The 25,380-nt window shown below is 41.2% G+C and overlaps 1 protein-coding gene across 5 annotated transcripts in view; it reads left to right on the top strand.

The window, feature by feature from the left end:
- ANKRD28 (ankyrin repeat domain 28) overlaps positions 1-25,380 on the top strand; it is a 116,262-nt gene that overhangs the window by 58,194 nt on the left and 32,688 nt on the right. For all 5 annotated transcript variants that reach the window (XR_010794530.1, XM_066628100.1, XM_066628097.1 and 2 more), the window contains 8 exons: positions 13,709-13,787; positions 14,812-14,882; positions 17,889-18,089; positions 19,162-19,249; positions 20,047-20,189; positions 20,593-20,805; positions 23,774-23,852; positions 24,932-25,046. Coding sequence is in view for 4 of the 5 variants with exons in the window: in XM_066628100.1 (XP_066484197.1) it covers positions 13,709-13,787; positions 14,812-14,882; positions 17,889-18,089; positions 19,162-19,249; positions 20,047-20,189; positions 20,593-20,805; positions 23,774-23,852; positions 24,932-25,046 (989 nt within the window). In the remaining variant the exon portion in view is untranslated. The remainder of the gene's footprint in view (positions 1-13,708; positions 13,788-14,811; positions 14,883-17,888; positions 18,090-19,161; positions 19,250-20,046; positions 20,190-20,592; positions 20,806-23,773; positions 23,853-24,931; positions 25,047-25,380) is intronic.

The raw sequence follows: 25,380 nt of genomic DNA, 5'->3' as shown, positions 1-25,380 counted from the left end.
TTGCATAAGTGGAAAGCAGTTATGTGACTGCACAGGGTATGTGTGGGCTCTTTCCATTCCAGCTATATTCTCTCATGCCATGTATAATCCTGTACTAAAGGGACTCTTGACCTTCAAAAGTGGCTATTTTGCACATAACAGATCCTGGCCATAGTGCCTTTTGAATAATATCAGCCGTATATACTAGATGTTTAACTGAAAGTTGAATTATTCATTTTTATATTAAGTTGACATCTTTTGGGGGGAGGGAAGAGGCAGGACTAGTCTCCATAACGTTTACCCAAGGTGTTAACAGTTTCAGCTATAATTGCTTCCTTCATATATGCTGTAGATAGTGTGGTCACTTTGGAATTGTAGCATGCTAACTTTGAACAGTGAGTCGAGTTGTTTGTGGACAACTTAAAGAATCTCAGCTGAAAAAGTCTTTCTTTTTTCCAGCTAATGTTAGTTCCTTTTAAATTACTGTATAGGAAAGGAAATTTTTGTACTTAATTTCTGCTAGTTTTAAACCTTTGAGTGTAGCAACTGTATATTTTACAATTATAGCACAAAATGGGAAACATTAATATATGGAAACTATATGTTGTGTGAACTTCAGTCTGAGGTATAAATGTATTGGTAATCCTCTTGCATGTAAGAGACTTTTAAAAACAGATCTATATAATCAACTTAGTTTCTTGCACAACCATTCATGTTGGTTATATTTCTAATGTTAAGATGCCAAACAACCGATGAATAATTTTCCCTTTTTAAATAAATAAGTTGTGTTGTACGTTTAGTGCCCAAAGAATATTTTCCTAGTGGCAGAGAAAGTGGGTATGAAGTTTGTACTTCTACTCTTTCCTTTCCAATTTCCAGAATATATGTAATCAAGATCACCAGTAACCACCAAGAATAGAAAGTGAATTATTCTCCCTGCCCACTCAGCCTGTCCCCTTGATCAGGGCTTCTCAAGCTGTTGGTTGCTTGGTAGTTGCAATCTGATGTCCATTGGGTCTTGAGTTGGACCCTCTTACCTGCTCTTTTGTCCAGTTGGCTCCAAGTTGGAGCTAGAAAGTCATTTTTTATTTCCTCCCAGGTTCATGAAAGTGACTTCTGGCTGCTTCCAGGAGCCTGCAAAGGCCATCTGAGGCCTGTGAAGGCCCAGCACTGAAGAAGGAGGTGGGTTGCAGTGGCCTCCACCACAGAAACGGTTGGGTTGTGGTGGGGGGAAGTTTGGGAACCCCTGCCCTTGATGATAGACATGGGTCAAGTGGGTATGTGTGGATGACCTTGTGCTACCAAGAATCTTGTCAACATCATAAAGCTGTGCAACTTGAAAAGAATCTATAAAAACTGGGCAAGCGGTTTCAGAGGGTGCAGCACCCTTTGGGAAATGTTTCAATCATTGGCATTCATGGATGTATTCACAAATCAAAAGTTGCTGCATCTTTTCTCCCTTAATTCGCACATTTGTTTTCCTAACCACCTACAAAGTTCTTGCAAATAATTGGAATTGGTGAACTAATGACTTTACTATGACAAACCACTATTCAAAATGTGGTGTTCATAGTTAATTTACCTGAAACATATTCTCAGACCCCCTTAGTTTCAAAGCAGTTCAAAGCTTTCACTCATCCTATGTACTTGCTAGAAGACCCAACTCCAGTCCCTCTGGTGTTTTGGGTTTAGCATGTGTGGCAGAAGTATTGTCTCGCATAACCATTTCAACCCAGACAGCTCAGATGCTTCCTTTTTATCTGATCAGGAAGTTGAGAGGGAGTTATTGGAGGAAGAGATGGATCAAGTACCTATCACCTGGATAGGATCTTCCCAGTGGATGTTTTTCCAGTCTTGCAGTCCAAGGCCTGCATACATGGTAACTTTTGGAAACCAGTTGGAGATGTGATTGACCTGCCTGCTTCTGAGGGGGATGAGTGTTTTCCCATGTCCTTCAAGGCTTTGACTGTGCCTTTCCTAGAATCCTTCAAGAAAACATGGAAGTTAGAGTAATGAAGAAAGGCTGAATGAATTAATCTTACTAGAGTCAGATCAAACAACCAGCTAGCTGATAAACTCTACACCTTTACTCAGGGCATCATGGGGCAGCTTAAGGTTTGTATGATGGGTTGCACTAATGTTGATAGTAGTTATTCTAGCATGGTGGTTCTTAAATTTTTTTAGCACCAGCATCTACCTTTTAGAATGACAGTTCATATGGACCAGCTGGCAGTGATGCCGTTAACCTTGAAATGATGTTGTGGCCAGAAGTGACATCATCAAGCAGGAAAATTTTAACACCCCTGTACAACAAAATCAAGTGAATCAAGTAAATTAAAAGTTTACAATAAGTATGTTTTAAAAATTATTTAAAATAAAGAACCTTCCCAGACAGTTGCTGATCTGTTTTTAAAAAATTCCCCAAACATCCCAAAGGCTGCAGTCCTATTGACCAGGGGTGTCCAAAGTTTTTGGCAGGAGGGCCACATCATCTCTCTGACACTGTGTCGGGGGCAGGGGGAAAAAAGAATTAATTTACATTTAAAATTTGAATAAATTTACATAAGTTTACATAAATGAATATATTACTCATTATGAATGAATGAAGGTCTTGCAATAGCTCAAGGCCTATAAAAGGCCTTGCACAAAGGTGTGGTCTTTCCTTGCTGCCGCTACTGCATCACAGAAGTGAAACAACAAGCAGGGGTTTTCCATTTTCCATAATGTCAGTATGTGAATATATATGAGGAACCAACCACTGATTTTCCCAATGGATGTGATGGACTTTTCTTCTAGTAACCTGGAGGGAGCCCTTATCCCACAGCTCACGCGAGAAGTCAAACAGTCGCCCTCACGCTGAGAGCAGTTGCGTTGGGCCAGTGCGGGCTCCAACAAATCTCTGGAGGGCCAGAGGCTCATTGGAGGCTGAGGTCTCCCTGAGGGCTGCATTGAGAGACCTCGAGGGCCACAAGTGGCCCCAGGGCCGGGGTTTGTGCACCCCTGCTATTGACTATCATTGTTAAAAGCTTATACATAGTAAGTAGCCTGTCAGATCTGTAACATTTCCCCAAATGCAGTCACATACCATGGTAGCATCATGTCTAATATATTAAAAATCAAATACACATTGAAATGAATGGGGACCCACCTGAAATTGACTTGCAACCCACCTAGTGGGTCTCAACTCACAGTTTGAGAAATACTGTTCTAGCAATTGATGGAGGTCTTGGGGACCCTTTCAATAAAAGGTAGAAACAGTTATATGTTGGGATTTTGAGGCATTTGCTGTGGCATTTTGGACTTCTGTTTGTAATTCTCTCTAATTGAGCAAAGAGGGTCTCTGTGGGCTTCAAAAAACGGTCTGGAGGGGGCTGGAGCACAACTTTGGCCCCCTTCTGTGGGAGAAAGGGACCAAAAATTGTGGATTTGATTATCTGTGATTTTTGGTAGCAGGGGGTCTGGTCTGAGAACAAATCCCCCGCAGATACTAAGGCCCCACCTATACAATTTTGGAATTTGTTTTACTAAGAATTGGTAATGATTTGGTAGTAGGAAATGTGCAGGGATTGGAAAACCCAGCATGAGTTGAGTCGCCGAGTCACCGCCCCCTGCAACTCAACTTGAAAAAGAGTCCTAACGTGCACTTTTCGAGCCTCTGGTTGGCAACCTTCAGTCTTGAAAGACTATGGTATAAGCCTACAGCACCCGGTATTCCCAGGTGGTCTCCCATCCAAGTACTAACCAGGCCTGACCCTGCTTAGCTTCTGAGATCAGACAAGATCGGGCATGTGCAGGGTAACTGAGTCACCCTTTAGTGACTCTAATGGACTTGACTCAAGTCTCCCCCCTTTAAAAAGCCAACTGTGGAGAAAATGTGGCTGCTGTTGGTCTCTGTGTGTTGAAGTTCTCTTTGAACACTCCCCTGCTGTCCCTGCTCATATGTAAACAGGGAGGGAGTGTAAGAGAGCTGGCAGAGAAGCGGCAGGAGGTGGGTCGTAAGCAGTAGTTGTGAGGCTTACCAGGACGACTTGCCCTACTCAGAAGCAGTCTCCCTGCATCCAGTCATTCAGTGAGGGTCCCCTTCCCAAGTAACAACAGAGCCATGCTGTGCAAAGCGTGATCTCTATTAACTCCTTCCCTGCCTCCTCTCTCTCCTCTGGGCTGAGTTGCCCCCTTTAAAAAGTCAGCCGTGGGAAAAATGGGGCTGTTGCTGGGTTCTGTATGTGCATTGGAGTTCTATTTACTCACTCCCCTGCTGCCCCTTCTATCTGTAAATGGGGCAAGAGGGTTGGGAGGGGACCGTGTGAGAGCCAGAACAAAAGCAATGAGAGGGAGGAGGGTCACACACAGCAGCTGTGAGGCTTACCAGGACAACCCAATCCTTTGCAGCCCTACTCAGAAGTAGTCCCACTGTAGCTGGTCATTCAGTAAGACTCGTTCTCCCCCCCCCACCAGCCATGCTGGTTCCTCCTCCTGCCCTCCCTCAGCCAGTGGACATATGAGACTGCTTATCCTTTGTCCAATTATCATCCATTCCTTCCTTCTTGTCAGAGACAGGAAAAGAGAGCCCAGTCCCACCTCCCTGCTCGTGCTCACATTAACCCTTCCCTGTCTCCTGGCTAGAACTCCCTGCTGCTCACCGTTCAGAATTATGGCCCCACAAGATTTTGCATGCCGTAAAAACAGTAAGCAAGCACTCCCAGACACAGACAGACTCAATTTAGCATGTGTGGGGACGAGTGTCAAGTTGGGGGGGGGGGCTGACTTGAGTCTTCTTCAGAGTCTTACACATGTGTGACTCATGAATTGCCAAGTCAGCAAAAATCATACATTTTCATGACTCGAGTCCGAGTCACTAACCTGAGTTCCCAGCACTGGAAATGTGCCTTTCACTTTGCTTTAATTCAGTTTTTTAAACACACCCTTCAAGTTAATCAGGGTGGCTTACATGTTTCTCCGTCCTTCCCAGATTGTTACTGCTCTTGTAGGTAGATATGGGTTAGGTTAGAGTGAGACGTATTGACTGGCCCATAGCTGCCCAGTGAGGATCATTGCTGAGTGGAAACTTGAGCTTGGTTCTCCCCAGTCTGTCTTTAGCATTGTAACCTCTACATCGCACTGTCTTTGCCATATATATCTTGAACATTACCCTAGGCTTGTTCTGTTTCCTACATTTTAAGTTGAAATGGCTGGATGCAACATGTTTTCTGCACTCCTAGTAGTCAAGGAATAATAGTAAAATAAGAAACTGGGCTGTTACGAAAAGATTCTTTTTGAGACAAAGATGTTAACTGACCTGAAAATAATGTGGTGGATTTTAACTAGGATGGAGGTCTTCATGCTTTACCTAGTCTAGTGTACATGTTAATAGAGTGTGAACAGTACTGGTATTGTACTGTGTTTGAACTGCTTGTGTTTTGTTTGTGTCCTCAGATATTCCAAGCTTGAGAGTGAGTTGAGAAGCCTGAAATAGCCAAAGTGTCCCCTAATTTATACTCTATTAAGCATGTTTAATAGGCACTCTTCTAGCATTTAAAATTACTATATTTATATTAGTGGGCAGAAATGTTATGCCTCCAGTATTGAGAGAATGGAAGAAAAAAAAAAACAGCCATACTAACAGCAGTTTCAAAATTTTAGTGGTTCAGATCAAAAGGCCTGTGTGTGGAGTTCTACCCATCCAACATCCCCCCCTATTCCCACTGTAGTCTCTTGTAAAACTGCTCCTGAAAGTTAAAGGATTCCTGTGGTTGGGATTCAGTGCAGATTGCAGAGTAGGGAAATCTCTTTGCCTTCCAAGTGGGAGTGTTTTCTGGTAATGTATGGAGCTCCTTGGATTCCAGGTCATGGAAATGTTCATTTCAGGCAGACCTGTGATTTGCCTTCAGGCAGACCTGTGATTTGCCAAAGCTTGCCTTCTTCCTGTCAATTTCATCCCTTTCTCAAGCAACTACCATAGATACTTGCCTATAAGGTGAAAAGTTTCTGCTTTTCACCTTAATAAATCAAGCTTAGATAATCTCCTACCTTATCTGCAAGGTTACTGGGGGGGGCGGGGCTGTTTAAGGCAATTTGTGGTACTGGGAGAAGCAACAGGACAATTCAGAGATAATTAGAGGGCTGTTAATCTCCACGGTAACCGCCCTGACATGCTGCAACCAAAGTTAACCTTTTATTCTCCAAAGAAAAAACATAAGCTAGGGCTCAAGGCTTCCATTTAAATCAAGCAAACCTCATTCTCTTTAGTAGACCCTTCTACAGCCTTCCATTTTGCAAATGCTTGGCAGAGGACTAGTTTTTTAAATAGGACGTAATCTTGTTTGCATCTGAAACAAAGTCAAAGGCTACAATTCAGTGCACCATTACTTAAGAATAACACCCACAGAAAGCAGTGGGTTTACTTCTCAGTAAATCGGTTTGCAACAATGTGTAGCTGCACTTGCTCATTCATGCCTTGTTGTCTCTCTGCTGTGAATTGAACTGCACACTCCCACTTACCTGTTTTAAGTTGCATGTTTATATATTGAGCCTCTGGCTTAACACACCAGGCACCTTAAAGAAGGATTTGATTAATGGTTCTGCTGGTATATTGTTTACATACCAGTAGAACCAAATAAAATTACAGGTTGTGTCTCGTTATCCGCTAGTGTTCCGTTCCAGAATCCCTAGTGGATAAAAAAATCTGTGGATAAAAAAAGGGGAAAAATAGATTTAAGGACTCATTTCCAGGTTTCTTACCCCTACATTGCTCCTAATAAGGTCGTGTCTCTACTTTCACAGGGATTTGATTCTGGGACTCCCTGCTGATACCATAAAAGGTGTTAAATAAAAGCAATTTTAAAAAAATTTAAGTGTGTCTAAATTGTGGTTTTAAAAACAGCTTTTTCTGTTGTAGAGAGGTAGTCAGCAATTAGAAATGCAAAGGACCCCTAGCCTTTGCCTGGCTCAGCTGAAGAATGGAATGATTACTTGTATGACTGTCTCTCTACATCAGTAAGAAAAGCAATTTTTAAACTGTGATTTTTAAAGAGAAGCATTTTCCCTTTCTCCAGGGATCAGCACATGCCTTCTCATTTGCAGTGGCCATTCGTGTTGAGTCAAATCTGTGTATAAAAAATCAGTGTATAACAAGGTTGGACCTGTACTTTTTATTTTTTTAAAAAAGCGCACACTCCATTAGTTAGAGTGAAGGTGATCACAAGTAATTTAAAGAAGGGACAATTTGAAGCAAAGAACCTGAAATGCTGAACCCGTTTTCTACCTGTGTTCTCTCCCCCCACAACAGATGCTTTTCTTCTCAAATGTCTTAATTGGCATCTCAGAACCCAGCCAACAGAAAAAAAAGCTGGGGAGAGAGGACTTTAGGCACAGGAACTAGCAGAGAAAGAATTCAACATCTCTGTATGTCTTGTTCCTATTCTGTATGCAGTTGGGCATATGTCTTCCCCCTTAAATATCTGTTTGGGAGCAACTTGTGTTCTAAGATGCAGGTCTGCTGCTGTTGCATCTGTTTGAACCCTAAGTAGGGTGGCATTCATTCTTGAGGTCCATTAAAAAAAAAAGACAATGACTTCTAAATAAAGGACAATATTAGCATGGATAACAGAGGATATTTCATTTTTATAGTATGAGTTAATAGATCATTGTGCAAAGAACATACTAATATTTTTCTATCTTATAAAGAAGTATAAACCGAGCCATAGAAATTCAGAAGTGGCTCAGTGGCTGATAGTGTTACAAAAAGGTTGTGAAGGCCAGAATTTAAAAAGTTAATGAATAAAAATGTATCTTATGATCTTTTACTATATTTTTAATACACTAGAGACTGTACAGTTCTTGGGTAACAATTACTGGTAGGTTATTTTTCAGAATCTGGTCTTGGGTAAAACAAGACAAAACAATAGTCAAACATCCCCTAAGTTTAACCCCGACTTATCTGAGGGTTATGAATTCCATGATTTTTGTCTCAAAACCTGCCCTCGACTTATCTGTGAGATCAACTTGCAATGAAGTGCCTGTGGTAATTCTTTCATTCTCTATGACCTGGCCACTTAAATGACTCAAGAGCAGCTTCTGTGATCAAGACTTTTAATGTTTTGAGAAATCTGGCTAGGTAGGTGTGAGAGTAAGCCTGTGCAAAACAATACAAAGGATTAAGAGCCATTGAAGAGAAGGAGGAGATGATGATGGTGTTGAGATTGTGGATAACTTTGAACCAGTGCTGGCCCACTGATGTTACAGCCTGAATCAAGGCCTTGCAAACTTGCAGCAAGTTTGGGGGGGGGGGCAGTGAAATGACAAGAGAGTAGTACCGCACACTCAGCACCTGCCTGTTGCTGAAAGGTGCTCCAGCCTGTGCTCTGATCCATTTTCTGTTCTCTCAAAGCAACCAGGATAGGATTTGGGCAGCAATAGCCCTCCAAAAAACCTGCCACATCCGTCTCCACCTCTCCCTGGGTTGAATCTTGTTTTATCACAAACTCTCTAGGTGGTCTTACAAAAACCACAACCCTCAAATGCAGTAATGGGCATAATACTTTACAGGATTGTTGTAAGGATTGCATCAAGATAATAAATGTGAAGCATTTTGCAAACTCAAAGTCCAATACAAATGCTAAGAATTATTGGATTTCTGGTTTTGTCCTTTGGTGCTGTCAGATAATTATCTTAATTGCTGTAAATTACACAGGCCAACACATATTTTGCTTCCTTAAACGTTACACCAATTCCTGGGTATATTTGGGGTGCGGATTCCAAAAATGCCATCCTTTTTGCCATATTACATCTAGTTTGGGAGATATAGTATAGCCTCTTTAGTGAATGGTTCAAGCAGCTTTCTCATGAGGAAGCCTACACCATGGCTTCCTCATGAGGAAGCTGCTTGAACCATTCACTAATGAGGCTATACTGTATCTCCAAAACTAGACGTGATAGGGCAAAACGGATGCCATTTTTTGAATCGGCACCCCAAATTCATATGAAACCACCATAAAGTTTCAGAAAAACTTTTCTGACCCTCAATTTTGTAGGCCTGTGTTATTTGAAGTGATAAATATGTGAGGAAAAATAGAAATAAGTTTTGCATAAGAATGTATTGGGTGCCCTGAGTGAAGACAGACTAGCTGATCAGTTGAGCGATCCAATGTACTTTATTGTATTTTGATATTTTATATCCTGCCTTTTGCTCACGCTGAAACTAAAGATGGTGTGCATGGGGTTTCAGATGACTTGCCATATACATACAGGCTAGACCCAGACCTGAACTTTACCCTGAGCCAGACCTGCTAAATTTCAGCCAAGTCATGCCTGTTAAACTTTGTGTCTTGAGTCCCAATCCTGCAACATTAAGGGCCCGAACCTATCCAGCTTTCCAGTGCAGCCGCAAGATAAGGGAACACTTGTTCCCTTACCTTGAGGAAGTCTCTGTGACTACCCTCCCCCACTGCAAGATGCAGTTCGTACCCTGTTGGCAAAGCTACCATCTTCACTGGAAAATTGGATAGAGTTGGACCCTAAGTCTTTGTGCATCGTTCACTCACCTAGGACAGTTACCTTGTATCCTATCCCTTTGATAAAACTACTTGTAACTGCAATACGCACAAGTTTAACACTAGCTTTATTTGATATCAATCTATGGATCTCTTCATTGTTACAAAAAGCAGTCAGGGATGATCTGGGTCAGGGCTATGATGGGAGACCTTTGCCCTGTGTTGATTCCCAGACTTGAATATCCTCCCAGCTGCTGTTTACTCTGTTAGGTGTCCACAGGTTTTCTCTAACAGAGGCAAATAGCAGTTTTGGATGTGCAATTCAAAGGAAATGGATGGTTTATGTTAAGGAAGGGATAGAATCCAGCAAAGTAGAGATTGAAGGTGGGTCTGACTCCACCGTAGAATCTCTGTGGGTTAAATTACCAGGCTTGTGCAGTGATGTAATACTGGGGGCGTGCTATCGTCCTCCAGACCAGAAATCAGATGGGTTCTTTGAAATGAGGAAACAGGAGGTGACAAGGAGGGACAGGGTTGTAATCATGGGGGACTTCAATTATCCTCATATAGACTGGGTCAACTTGTGTTCTGGTCACGATAAGGAGACCGGATTTCTTGGCGTGCTAAATGACTGTGGCTAGTCACAGAGCCCACCAGAGGGCAGATAACTCTGGATTTAATATTGTGTGGTACATAGGACCTGGTTAGAGATGTCATTGTTACTGAGCCATTGGGGAACAGTCATCATGCTGCGATCCGTTTTGACATGCACGTTGGGGGAAGAGTACCAGGCAAGTCTCTAACAAAAACCCTTGACTTCCGACGGGCGGACTTTCCTCAAATGAGGAGGCTGGTTGGAAGGAGGTTGAAAGGGAGGGTAAAAAGAGTCCAATCTCTCCAGAGTGCATGGAGGCTGCTAAAACAACAGTAATAGAGGCCCAGCAGAGGTGTATACCACAAAGAAAGAAGGGTTCCACTAAATCCAGGAGGGTGCCCGCATGGCTAACGAGCCAAGTTAGAGAGGTTGTGAAGGGCAAGGAAGCTTCCTTCCGTAAATGGAAGTCTTTCCCTAATGAGGAGAATAAAAAGGAACATAAACTGTGGCAAAAGAAATGTAAGAAGGTGATATGGGAGGCCAAGCGAGACTATGAAGAACGCATGGCCAGCAGCATTAAGGGGAATAATAAAAGCTTCTTCAAATATGTTAGAAGCAGGAAACCCGCCAGAGAAGCGGTTGGCCCTCTGGATGGTGAGGGAGGGAAAGGGGAGATAAAAGGAGACTTAGAGATGGCAGAGAAATTAAATGCGTTCTTTGCATCTGTCTTCACGGTAGAAGACCTCGGGCAGATACCGCTGCCCGAACGGCCCCTCCTGACCGAGGAGTTAAGTCAGATAGAGGTTAAAAGAGAAGATGTTTCAGACCTCATTGATAAATTAAAGATCAATAAGTCACCGGGCCCTGATGGCATCCACCCAAGAGTTATTAAGGAATTGAAGAATGAAGTTGCAGATCTCTTGACTAAGGTATGCAACTTGTCCCTCAAAACGGCCACGGTGCCAGAAGATTGGAGGATAACAAATGTCACGCCGATCTTTAAAAAGGGAAAGAGGGGGGACCCGGGAAACTATAGGCTTGTCAGCCTAACATCTATACCGGGTAAGATGGTGGAATGCCTCATCAAAGATAGGATCTCATAACACATAGATGAACAGGCCTTGCTGAGGGAGAATCAGCATGGCTTCTGTAAGGGTAAGTCTTGCCTCACGAACCTTATAGAATTCTTTGAAAAGGTCAACAGGCATGTGGATGCGGGAAAACCCATGGACATTATATACCAGGACTTTCAGAAGGCATTTGACACGGTCCCTCACCAAAGGCTACTGAAAAAACTCCACAGTCAGGGAATTAGAGGACAGGTCCTCTCGTGGATTGAGAACTGGTTGGAGGCAGGAAACAGAGAGTGGGTGTCAATGGGCAATTTTCACAGTGGAGAGAGGTGAAAAGCGGTGTGCCCCAAGGATCTGTCCTGGGACCGGTGCTTTTCAACCTCTTCATAAATGACCTGGAGACAGGGTTGAGCAGTGAGGTTGCAAAGTTTGCAGACGACACCAAACTTTTCCAAGTGGTGAAGACCAGAAGTGATTGTGAGGAGCTCCAGAAGGATTTCTCCGGACTGGCAGAATGGGCAACAAAATGGCAGATGCGCTTCAATGTCAGTAAGTGTAAAGTCAGGCACATTGGGGCAAAAAAAATCAAAACTTTAGATATAGGCTGATGGGTTCTGAGCTGTCTGTGACAGATCAGGAGAGAGATCTTGGGGGGGGGGGTGGACAAGTCAATGAAAGTGTCGACCCAATGTGCGGAGGCAGTGAAGAAGGCCAATTCTATGCTTGGGATCATTAGGAAAGGTATTGAGAACAAAACTGCTAATATTATAATGCCATTGTACAAATCTATGGTGAGGCCATACCTGGAGTATGGTGTCCAGTTCTGGTCTCCGCATCTCAAAAAAGACATAGTGGAAATGGAAAAGGTGCAAAAGAGAGCAACTAAGATGATTACAGGGCTGGGGCACCTTCCTTATGAGGAAAGGCTACGGCGTTTGGGCCTCTTCAGCCTAGAAAAGAGACGCCTGAGGGGGGGACATGATTGAGACATACAAAATTATGCAGGGGATGGACAGAGTGGATAGGGAGATGCTCTTTACACTCTCACATAATACCAGAACCAGGGGACATCCACTAAAATTGAGTGTTGGGAGAGTTAGAACAGACAAGAGAAAATATTTCTTTACTCAGTGTGTGGCTGGACTGTGGAACTCCTTGCCGCAGGATGTGGTGATGGCATCTGACCTAGACGCCTTTAAAAGGGGATTGGACAAGTTTCTGGAGGAAAAATCCATTACGGGGTACAAGCCATGATGTGTATGCGCAACCTCCTGATTTTAGAAATGGGCTATGTCAGAAGGCCAGATGCAAGGGAGGGCACCAGGATGAGATCTCTTGTTATCTGGTGTGGTCCCTGGTGCATTTGGTGGGCCGCTGTGAGATACAGGAAGCTGGACTAGATGGGCCTATGGCCTGATTCCAGTGGGGCTGTTCTTATGTTCTTATGATGTGGGGGGGGGGGAGAGGAAGGTTAACCCTTACCATGCTTAGCCCTGATCCAGGTGGTGTTCTCCTGTAAAGTTACTACTTGATGAGGAAGAAAAACCCTGTGGAATTTCAAAAATGTATGTTGGTGTAATGCGGAGTTTGTCATTGAAAGATTAGTTTCTGATTCTTTTGTCAAGAGTGTAACTTTATCAAAGACAAGCCAAGATGGTGGTTCCCAGACTGGTGGACTGCAACCCCCCAGGGGAATTGAAAGTGAGCCATTCTCCCTTAAGGGGAGTGGCCCAAGAATGGGTGTCCTGATGGCACCCCAGTAATAGTGCTGCCACAGGTAAGAGGGTAATTAAAACATACAGGCTTAAAGGCTTAACTAGGTACTACTTCTGTAATACTTGAAAAGACAGTTCTCCTTGTTCTCTGAATTGTATTACTTTTGAGGGGAGAGGTTTACATAACATGTTCAGTTCTGAGCTGTGTGTATTCCAAAGTATTCTGAATAGTGGAAGCTATCGCTTGAGGTAACATTTTAAAACCTATTCAATTCAAAATATATTGTAGGTAATTGGTAGTTTTCTACAACTTCCTGTTGGATGAAAATTACTTGAATCTGTACACTTACAGTCTACAATAATAGTAGACATTATTTTTATTTGCTGTCTTTTATAGGTTTAGTGTTTCAAAAACAAAGAGAAAAAACTCTTTTTGAATGATAGAAACAGTGGGCCCTCCTTATCTGCAGGCTCAGCATCCACAGATTTGACCAACTGAAGTGCCAAAGGGCAGTACCGTGCGCTCTCAAAAGCTGCATCTGGACGCATGCGGCCTCTGGGCTTCAGAAAGCCCTCTGGAGGCAATCGGAGTGTTCAGGTTGGACCAAGTCTGGCTCAGCACGGGTCCGGGGGACCTGTACTTCAACCTGTATTTTTCACTGTTTTCAGCATTTCTGGGAATACTGCATCTCTATTTATATTTACTAGAAATTCTACCCTTATTCCATTCTCTTACCGTGTAACATTAACACCGTTCTTAAGTTTTATCTTTATAAAGAATATAGAATGCAGAGTTGGAAAATAGCTTCAAATCATAATTTTAAAGTAATTTGTAGACTTTTCCCTCTCTTGATACAGGATAATGAAAAACGAACCCCTTTACATGCTGCTGCATATCTGGGAGATGCAGAAATTATTGAGCTACTTATTTTATCTGGTATGCTTATTTCTTATGTTAATTGAAAAACTGCATTCAAAGAGAAACCTTTTATGAATTTTGCTAATGTGATTGTCAATATTTGTGTTATTTAATGTATATATAAAGATAAGATTTAAATTATTTTGCCACCTTGTTCAGTTGTAAATATCAATAAGTTACTGAAACTATCGAAGTTATTTTATAGCTTGTTTTTACTTACTAATATCTGAAATTTCTGTAATGGAAAATACTGTTCATAATGGGTTTTCAGTTTAAAAAATATTCATGTTAGCAAGAAACAGGAAGAAAAAATGTTATTCAGGAAAATTACTCAAGAGGATTTGTGTTAAATTTTAGAAAGGAAGCAAACAGTAGATATGTGTCACAAGGTCCTTATAGAGACTGGTGTATGTGTTTCTGTTGGTTTCTACTGTGCCTTTTAAGTAGGCCAACTTCTAGACAGGAATGTTATTTAAAAAGAAATTTTGCATGATGTCTACAACTGCTGTTCACATAAACTTGCAGCATGTTCTAGTACTGTGGTGTAGATTTGAACTTGATAAGCTGCGGTTTCTTTGAAGGAAACTGAGGTACTGCTTACAGGAGGGGTTACCGTACCAGTGTGTTTTGTTTGTCTTTGATAGTTGGTGGCTTACTGTTGGTGGCTGACTGTAAGCAAGATTTTGAAAAGTTTTTCTTTCTCCTTGCAAACTGGCAGAGTTCAACTGTTTGCAGGGCAATTAGCAGCTATCTGATTTTTTGAATGGCCTCAGGGTATCAGGCAATTAGTTACCTGATCTTTCCCTCACCTGTGTTATCTTTGGAGGCACTGCAGGACCCACCAGAAATTGGGTCACAACCTGGTGGGTCCCGACACAGTTTGAGAAACACTGCTCTAAACATTTTGTAATTATTCTGTGGTGATAATTAAGTTTCTCTTTCTTTAACCTATATTGCTCAATTAGGTTTGTGCTTTTAAAAAAAAAATTGCATGGATTACATTACCAGTTTTCTTTTCTGATCTATTTGTTCTTCTTTGAAGGAGCTAGAGTTAATGCCAAAGACAGCAAATGGTTGACTCCTTTACACAGAGCTGTTGCATCATGTAGTGAGGTATGATATATTTTAACTCTTCAAAACATTTGGAAAGAATCTTTCAGTGCGGTCCTATTCTTAAACTGGATAAGAATCAAATACCTTATGCTGGTTCAACTGTAAATCAACACAGTGACATTTAGATCCATGGAGCCTTAAAGTCAGTGTTAGGGCACGTATATATGTGACAGTGACTTACAATATTCACATCACCAGCTAAATATATACATGTTGTGTGATTTGACCTTGGAAGAAAAGCAGAGTATAAATTTGAATGAATGAATACTTTATATATTTTAAATATTTAAATGTGTAGGTTACTTTTCAGTCATAATGCCTGATCACTTTGATGTAAAGATTTAGAATATGTTCATAACTTAGCACAAGGAGATTGCTGGAAAAACATGCCGCTCCCCAATGTTGTTGCATTTGCTTCTTTTAAAGTAACTTATCACAACTTTTTCCCCTCCAAAGTTGCATTGATAATTAGCAATATGCAATACAATCTGGCCCAGAAAACCTTCACTGCTGGGATGAAAATGGAATTGAGTAGTCATATCCTAGGGTGGGCAGTCCTAAGTGTTTTGTCCATCTTCTCAGGTATAAATAGCTCATGTAGTGCAGAGGCCTCCAAATTCTGGCCTGTAGGCCAGATTCAGTGTTGCACAAGAAGCCCCTTGGGCATAGCACGGCGGTGGCATAGCCTTACCATTCCATGCTGCAGCCTGCTAGCTTTGCAGCCTATCGCTGCAGGAATCTGCACCCAGCAGGCAGCTACTTTTGCTGAGAAATCTGGGTACAGGGTCTTCTGGGGTGATTTGATGTGGGTTCCTGCTGTGATTGGCTGCAAAGATAGCAATCCACAGCATGGAATGGTAAGGCTTTTTGTGTAACATCACGAGTCAGAGTTTGGAGACTTCTAGTCTAGTACAAGAGGAAACTCTTGATGCCTCTATTAAAGGTCTAGTATTCAAATTGGAACAGATCTGAGCAATTTGGGGAGTACTCTGCAACATGTCCCAACATGGTTCTAAGCACCTGATAAGGATGCTAACTTGGTTGATGTAGTCCTCTTATGCCTCAAGAAAGCTCCATTGGCATAAACTGTGTATACAAGGATTATGGTGAAGCAGGATCTTTTTGTCACAGTCACAAGCTAGCTTTCACAATTACTTGATGCCATATCTGGCTGAATTCACCACACATTTTTCTCTACTTGTGCTCAAGCTGGAGTCCCAGCTACTTCATTAACCTGCAGCTTGGGCTTGGGCTAGTGAAAGATGGCATCTACCACTGGCCTTATATGCTTCTGAATGGAGTACCCAGCTGATAGTTGGGCTCAAATCTTGCAACTGAGTTTCATAATATCATTGTGTTGGACTTCACATCCCTAATAAAAGACCTATAATGAATATTTCAGACACGAAAAGCAGACAGTGGTTCAGTAAGACTCACTGAAGCACCCTGGGAACAATTGTCTGAATAAGGAGTTGGGGGGGGGGGGAAAGAGTTTGGGTGTTCTTTTCTTAATATTTCGCCATTCTTCCATTGTCATATGTTCCCCATAAAAAACTAATGGAGGATATATTCCCTCCACATTCACAGGGCAGTGATGTGTATCCTGCTAGGTATATCCTAACTAGAGCAGCCAGCAGTCAAAAGATAAACTTTTGTAATTCAAATTAATTCTATAAACCTTTATTGGCATATAAAACTTTTGTATATTTAGAAAAGGTGGGGGAAGTAATATAGCTGGAAAGTACAAGAACTAGAAGAGATTATTAGTAGCAGTTGCTGTGGTTTTATCTGTTTGTAATATAGGCGCCCCTCCCCTATCAGTGGATTCACTTATCCGTGATTCTCTACCCCTCTCCTCTCCTACACCCATTATTTATTTGTAAAAGGTAACCCTGTACTTACTGTGGCACCAAGCACTCATCTCTGTTCAATTGCAGCCTGTTATAGGACACTAGGAAACTTCCTGTTAGCATTCTCTTAGTCTTCCTCTTCCATCATTCTGGCTGCTTCTTGCATTCCTCTCTAGTGTTTTGTTTCAGGCTGCAACAGAACAGAGATGAGTGCTTGTCACCACAGTAAGTATAGGGTCCCCTTTATCCTCTGTTTTGGTATCCATGCCGGGGCATGGGAACATATTCCCCACAGGAATCTTGTATTCCTAAAAGTTTACTCACTACCATCCAGCTCTCCATCCAGGGGAAAAGAGTGGTGACACAGAGAAACTTACATCGTACTCAATCGTATAGAGAAAAAATAACTCTTATTGTGCAGTTCTGTTACTTAAGTGACATAGGATACAACAACTTTTAAACCTCTGCATTAAAGGGACAACAATAAAGCTAATTTTGTCAATCTAGCAAGAGCTTTCTTCCAGTGGCTAACCTAGGCTAAATTCTCTTTTCTCTCTATACCAGCCATTTTCAACCACTGTGCCATGGCACACTGGTGTGCCATGAATGGTCTGCAGACGTGCTGCAGAGTTTGGTGAAGTTCATTTATTAGTTGGGCCATTGGGGTATGTGAGCCCCCCAGCAACAGCATGGTGTGCCTTGTCAATTGTCAAAATACTGATGGTGTGCCTTGACAATTTTGGTACCTGGTCAGTGTGCCATGAGATGGAAAAGGTTGAAAATCACTGCTCGGTACTGTTCCCCACTCTGTAGTTAGATTGCCTGGTTGGATATTTGGTAAGTAGTGAATGACTCCAGGTAGAAGGAAACAGACAACCTGGTCCCTAACCTAGGCATTGACTGGGCTGCTGTTTGTCTTGAATGGGAAACTTTGAATGCAAACAGTCTTACCCCATTCTCTGCCTCAGGGCTTCAGTAAGCTTTTTGTAAGTTCGCATGGCACATAAGAATTTATAATGCGAACTTTATTTTGGTCAATGAAGAGACTGTGCTCAGGTGATAGAAGGCAGAGGTGGATTTTGAAAATTGAAACCAATAAAGGAACAGAATCTTTTATTAGAATTTTAATGTATTGAAAGTGCTTGTGTTTTTTTAGGATGCTGTGCAGGTGTTGTTGAAGCATTCTGCGGACGTTAATGCTCGTGACAAAAACTGGCAAACACCCCTTCACATAGCAGCTGCAAATAAAGCTGTCAAGTGTGCAGAAGCCTTGGTGCCACTTCTCAGTAATGTAAATGTGTCCGACCGTGCTGGCCGAACGGCATTACATCATGCAGCCTTCAGTGGACATGTTGAGGTATAAATGACTTCTCATTTTCAGTTCCCCAGACCAGTTGTTCCTCTGCAAACAGCTGTTTGTCTAATCTCATCACTGCATAGAAGAGGAATAGCATAATGTAGCTTTATAATCTGTCTTGAAGAAAAGTGCTACTCTATGACTACCTTGTTTAGACTTTTTGCTTTCTGCTTGAATGGTGATTAACTTTGACTACTGGAAAGAAACACTTTAGTTGTATACTGATTAAAGCCACACAGTCCAATTCATTACCTTTGACTGTAGTCAAATGTTAATAGATGCTGATGAATTATACATACAATTCACAACTAAAATCAATATCAGATTTGAAGGTTTTTATTCCCAATTTTCCATTTTTTAAATAGTTTGTGAAACTTGTTTTCACCTGGATTTTAAAGAAATTTTAAATACAGGTGAGCGTCGCTTAATGACAGGGATTCGTTCCCCAGTCCCTTTTACGTGATGCCGTTATATGATGTCACCTGTGAAAAGCCTCAGGAGCCAAGGAAGCTGCTTTTCTGAGCCCTGCAGAGGCGGCACTTATCCACCAGTGGCCTCTGTGGGGCTCAGAATGGCTGATTCAGCTCCAAAAAAAGTCACTTCTGGTTTCCAGAGGAAAACTAGAAGTGACGTTTGTATACCTTATAGGGCATTCTGGGGCCCGGGGAAGCCTTTGGCCAAATCGGCCATTCTTAGCCCTGCAGAGGCCCCAAGGAAATATGTGCAGACTATGCAGGGCTCAGAAAAGCCTCCAGAGGGGGTTGTACAGGGAGCCCAGCTGATCTGTGGTTGACTGAAACCATGGATATAGATAGGATCCATAGAAAAGGAAGCCCCCGTATCTCTATCCTGGCAGCTGCACTTGAACCAAATTTTGATAGGAGTCCTTCCCAGACCTTCCTGGAACCATGGGGAATGGGTCCTTCTGCATGCAAAATAATTGTTCTTCCTGAACTATGATGGTCTTTATGTTTTATACTGATATTGATGAGCAGATTTTTCAAATTTAATTTTATGATTTAATTTTATACAAGTACTGCTTAATAAGTAGCAATATCACCCTTAATTCTAGATGGTCAGTTTATTGTTGTCTCGAGGTGCCAATATTAATGCCTTTGACAAGAAAGACAGACGTGCTATCCACTGGGCAGCTTATATGGGTATGTAAAGGAACTCTACAGTTGATTTTTCTGCCTTTCCTTTCCTCAAACCGGTCTTCTTTGCTGTTAAACTGATCTTCTGCCTGGTGTTTTCAGGTCAAGTGAATTGCACAGATGTTTGCAAGTGCATAAAGCATCCAGTGCTATTCCTGTTTGCTATGGGGGGAGATGGCATTTTCCAACCCATTGTACATAGCAGATTGGGAACGCATAGTTATGGATGAGTGTAGCTGGACTGGGATCTAGGTATTAGCTGAACAGATTACTACTCCTTTGTAATATTTAAAAATACATCTTGTCTGTTTTATATGTGAAAAACCTAGGACAAAGATTCTATGACTAAAACATGTATTTTATAAAAGAAAAAGGATTGACTGAAACAGGAATCTCTCCACCAGCTTTAAAGATGTTTTAATTGATCTCTTAGCCAATAGTAATTAAACATTCAGTTATATTTGAGTAAGTTTTAATATAGGTGTCTTTCTGAGATGTTTGGAAGAAGTATGAGAACATATGATTTAGTAAACAAGGGCTTCCATTGTTAATAAAAGGTAAAGCTGAATATAATGTTTTTATTTTTTTCATTCCTTATTAGAACACATCTTAGATCAAAAGTAACCACAAGAAAGCAAGAGGGACCTTTATTTAGCCCCAGCAATGTAACTGGTTGATTAAAAGTTTATTAAAGTCTTCTAAAGTGTTGGTTGATTGTCTACCAATAAAGTTGATTAATAAAGTTAGTTTATTGTCTACCCATAAAGCTTGTGGCACTTCAAATAATATTTTTCTTTTTTTAGGTCATATTGATGTAGTGAAGTTGCTTGTAGCCCATGGAGCTGAAGTGACCTGTAAAGACAAGAAATCATATACACCATTGCATGCTGCGGCTTCTAGTGGAATGATTAGTGTAGTCAAGTACCTTCTGGATCTTGGAGTAGATGTTAGTAAGATATTACTCTGAATTGTCTCTTATTTGTTATGTTATGTCAGAATAGTAGTATTGCCATAATTATGGTGTTTCATAAGGATGTGTCTTAAATAGCTAGTGATGTTGTATTGTACACTAAGTTTACCTCCTAAAGCTTTTCCAGGTTTCTTTCAAAGACTATCAATTAAAAAAAACAGTTAAATTATGGTTTTCTTTCCTTGGATTGTGATTTAAGCATAGAAATGAGAATGCAGTTTTACTACAGAGGTTGTATATGTGCTTGAATAAGCAAGTGACTGGTTATGTGCTCTGAAGACTGGTAGAATTCCAGTTATGACATGGTTGATATTGTAAATATATAATGTTGAGAAATATTTTTGTTCTGCAATGCCTTATAATATTTTTTCCCCAACAGATGAATGAACCAAATGCATATGGAAATACACCTCTTCATGTTGCTTGTTTCAATGGACAAGATGTTGTAGTAAATGAACTGATAGACTGTGGTGCTAATGTAAATCAAATGAATGAGAAGGGATTTACACCATTACACTTTGCTGCTGCATCAACCCATGGAGCATTATGTTTAGAACTTCTGGTTTGTAATGGCGCAGATGTAAATATGAAGGTAAAATGAAGTGAAAGGTGAATTTTAAACACTGTAACAATACTTATGAAGTGTTTTCCGTGACATTATCAGTATAGTGGCCTTGGGATCATGCTGCTTCATTAGTCCCCAGACTTGTTTTGTGGCCCTCTGTGAGGCCAGGAGCTAAGATGAATTATTGATTTGTAGTGCAGGTTAGTTGCAGTCGTTCCAAGTAAATAATGATATACTTAATGGTTTGTATCCTCAGAATGGTGAGTAGTGAAAATATGTATATGGGAAGCTGTAGCACAGGGGTGTCAAACATAAGGCCCGGGGGCCAGATGTGGCCTGTGGAAGCTTTTTACCCGGCCCTCAGGCCCTCAGCTGCTGAGCAGTGCTGAGGTGTTACTGCTATAAGGACTGCCCACATGAAAATTGGGCTCTCCCATAACGTGAAATATGATCAAGATTTGTGTATTTTCTCTTCTGTCATTTGCAACTAATGAGTTCCTAAGTGAAAAAAAGTTTATTTTTGGTTACGACCTGATTAATGACATCATTTCCTGCCTAATGACATCACTTCTGGCCCTCAGCAGGCACCATGAATGCTGTTTGGCCCTTGATATGAAATGGGTTTGACACCCCTGCTGTAGCAAGAAGCCAGTTCCAACTGTCCCTGCAACGCTAAACCTGAGGAGTGGGAAACACTTGGGAACAATTTGGGAAATGGCATGGAGAGCTGTAGATTGCATTTGGTGGAAATGGAGTCTCTTGTGCCCATGCAGAATGTGCAAAAGGAACTTTTTTTCCTCTGTGGATCCAAGCCAATAAAAACAAGGCATGTAGATGATTAGTATGGTATTTTAACTATCATCTAACCCAGAGGTGTCCAAACGTTTTGACAGGAGGGCCACATCATCTCTCTTGACACTGTGTCAGGGGGCCGGGGGGGGGAAGAATTTACATTTCAAATTTGAATAAATTTACATAAATGAATATATTGGAGATGGAACTTATATGACTGAATGAAGGTCTTGCAATAGCTCAAGGTCTATAAAAGGCCTTGCACAAAGCAAGTCCGGCCTTTGCTGCTGCAGCATCACAGATGTGAAATAGCAAGCAGTGGAGGGAGCCCTTGTCCCACAGCTCATGTGAGAGGTTGAACAGTTGGCTGTCATGCTGAGAGCAGTTGCATCAGGCCAGTGTGGGCTCCAGCAAGTCTCTGGAGGGCCAGAGGCTCATTGGAGACGGGGGGCTCCCTGAGGGCTGGATTGGGAGTCCTCAAGGGCCACAAGTGGCCGCAGGGCCGGGGTTTGGGCACCCCTAATCTAGCCCAAAAGGTTGAGAACAACTTGATATGTCTAACTATACCTGCAACGAGTGGAAAATAATGTTGCCCAGGTATGAATATTTTTAAAGGCGTGTCTGAGAGTTTTATTCTTATTCAAAATAATTGATACATAATGTTAGAATAATTAACTGCTGCAAATTGCCCTTTTTCTAGAAAAAAAGAGTGGTCACATTAACATAGATATCATTTGACAAGTAAGGAAAAAAAGGCCTGTTTGACATCATAGCGAGCTCAGCAGGGACACGAATATAGGCCAGGGGTGTCCAAACACTTTGGCAGGAGGGCCACATCATCTCTCTGACACTGTGTCAGGGAATGGGGAAAAAAGATTTAATTTACCATTTAAAATTTAAATAAATTTACATAAATGAATATATTAGAGATGGAACTTCTATGAATGAATGAAGGTCTTGCAGTAGCTGAAGGCCTATAAAAAACCTTGCACAAAGCAAAGCTGGCCTTTCCTTTGCTGCCACTGCTGCATCATAGACGTGAAAGAGCAAGCAGTGGAGGGAGCCCACATCCACAGCTCAGGTGACAGGTCAAACAGTTGTCCTGCTGTGAACAGTTGCGCCGGGCCAGCATGGGCTCCAGCAAGTCTCTGGAGGGCCAGAGGCTCATTGGAGACTGGGGGTACCTGAGGGCCTGATTGGGAACCTCCGAGGGCTACAAGTGGCCCCCGGGCCAGGGGTTGGGCACCCCTGATATAGGCCAAAGCTAGAGTTTGGGTGACGCATCTGACAATTATAATGTTGTTATGTAGACTACACATTTCTGTTCCCTGAAATTGCGAATATCATAGCATACGTCGAGGAGTAGAGATACACATTGCTCTTTGATTATGGGAACATAATTATTGCCAATGTACTGCATTTATATGCCACCTCTCTGCCAGTGCACTCAGGACTGTTTGCAGTTTGAAATACTTTGAAATAGTGAAACAGAAAATAAAATATACCTAATTTACAGAGATGCAAATTATACGTAATTAAAAGTACAGTGCCATGCTAAACATATGAGAATATTTATCTGAACGTTTTGTTCACACTTGCATAGCTAACTATGGATCATAATCTAGAATTTAGATTATAAATGTTTTGTTGCTATTTATCAACAATGGGAATCACCTCATGCATTAAGAATGACCTACTTCTGGGTTGTGTTCATGGATGAATGGCTTTGTCTCGAGCATTCAATATCCTCCAAAACTAAATAGAGTTTTATTAAGGATTACTTGTGGTTTGTAGTGAGTTGTTTATAGTTAACACTAAAGGGTCAGATGGACACTTTAAAACAATATGTACAATGTTTGTAATAGATTTGGGTGTCTGTTATATATACATGAAAAACATCTTCCAATTGTAGATATGGTGCTAGGTGGTAAGGCTAGTCTGTCAGTGTTATCTAGACAGCAAGTGTCCTAAAGGTATAATTTAGCATGTGCATCACTGAGTTGTCTTGTAATAGGGATTGAGAGCCTTGACAGAAGTGTGGGGTTGAAAAGCCTGAAGTATCACTTTGACTGGTCATCACTAGCACAGTTTCGTGTGCTAGTGTGTGGGAGAAGGAATATATGCCAAGAAAACAACTATTAAATTTTCTGTGCTAATCTTATCAGTAAACTTGGTAATCGTGGGTTGACTACTTTTTCCCCAGAGTAAAGATGGAAAAACACCGTTGCATATGACAGCAATCCATGGACGATTTTCAAGATCACAATCCATCATCCAGAATGGTAAAAAAAACAAAACAAAACACCACACACATTGAAATATTAATGATGTCTCTGTCACTGTAATGTGATACATAACACTTTGAAGTCTTGAATAATTCAGTTCAATGTATTGGCTTTACTGTTTCGTCTGTCTGTTTTGTGACTTAAAAAAGAATCTCAAGTATCTGAAATATTCACTTCTTAAATTTTTAAAATCACTGAATTCATAGCGTGTCCTTTCTTTTGGTCACATATCTGTAATTCCAGTATGCTCCTTCCCCCATTTAGTTTTGTTATAGTTTTGTCCTTAAAATAGTGTAACTGTCCTAAATGTTAATACTAAACTCTGGTATGCAGTTTTGTTAATTGGGAGCAATGGATCATTTAAAAAATTGGGGAAACATAACCATCCCTAAAGTTCATTCTTTCCAGATTTGACTAACTTTTGGTTAAGTCAGTTCTGAGGACGGCCGGGTACCCTCCTCACCATTTGTGTGTCTCGACTGTGCTGGAGACCTATGGTGTTTTGTTGTCGTTCCCCCCTCTCCCCACACACACATTTTTGCTTTCATTGTGTGCCACCTTCTAGGATTCTGAAACAAGTACTAGCCCATATAGCTGTGAGGTAAAAAAATTACAAATGAAATCTCTTCAGTTTTTTAGAATAATAGTACTGCTTTCCACAAACCAGAGAAAATAATCAGTGATTGACTTTTTTTCTTCTTCTTGCTGCTGTGCTCTGGGAAGGAGAATTCTCAGATATTTCAGTAATGACATCTCTGAGCTACAGGCGCCATGGGGCTTCTCACTATGAAGAAAATCCCATAGCACAATCATTTACATGTTTACTTAGAAATGTCCCATTGTATTCAGTGGAGGCTACTCCCTGGAAGGTGTGTATTGGATTGCAGCCCTAGACTCCTGGTTCCCACATTAAGACTGTACAAGATTTTTGCTTTTCCTTTTCTCCTAATTCTTTCACATGGGAAGCAGTCCCTAGTAATTCCTTGATAATGTCTGAAGGAGTGTAAGAATTCCTTTAAGTTAAACCCATGCCATTAAACACATGTGCATATGTAAATTTTATATTTACTTTCTAGGAGCTGAAATAGACTGTGAAGATAAGAATGGAAATACCCCTTTGCACATAGCAGCCAGATATGGCCATGAACTGCTCATCAACACATTAATTACAAGTGGTGCTGACACTGCAAAGTAAGTAGCACATAATGGATTATGCCAAAATAGTTTAAATTTACATTAATTAGGAAAGTTATCTTGGTATGTGTGTGTATATTATGCATTAATTCTTTATATAAAGTTAAATCTTTTCTTTCAACATAGCATAGTTAGGCTATGTATGCAGCTTAATATAATCATTAATAGAATGGAAATATTTTGTATTCCTGCTGCAAGCGCAGATGTCTTGGTCATTATTTAGCTGTCATCTGAGATAATCTAAATATAGTGCATTTAAAAGGTTAGCTACATAATGACTTTCTTGCATCTAATCTCTGGTAGAGGAAGGGGTTGTTCTGGATCCTTTGGG

Source organism: Tiliqua scincoides, chromosome 5, assembly GCF_035046505.1.
Source record: "Tiliqua scincoides isolate rTilSci1 chromosome 5, rTilSci1.hap2, whole genome shotgun sequence".
NCBI classification, from domain to species: domain Eukaryota; kingdom Metazoa; phylum Chordata; class Lepidosauria; order Squamata; family Scincidae; genus Tiliqua; species Tiliqua scincoides.
This window is presented reverse-complemented; position numbering and strand designations above follow the sequence as displayed.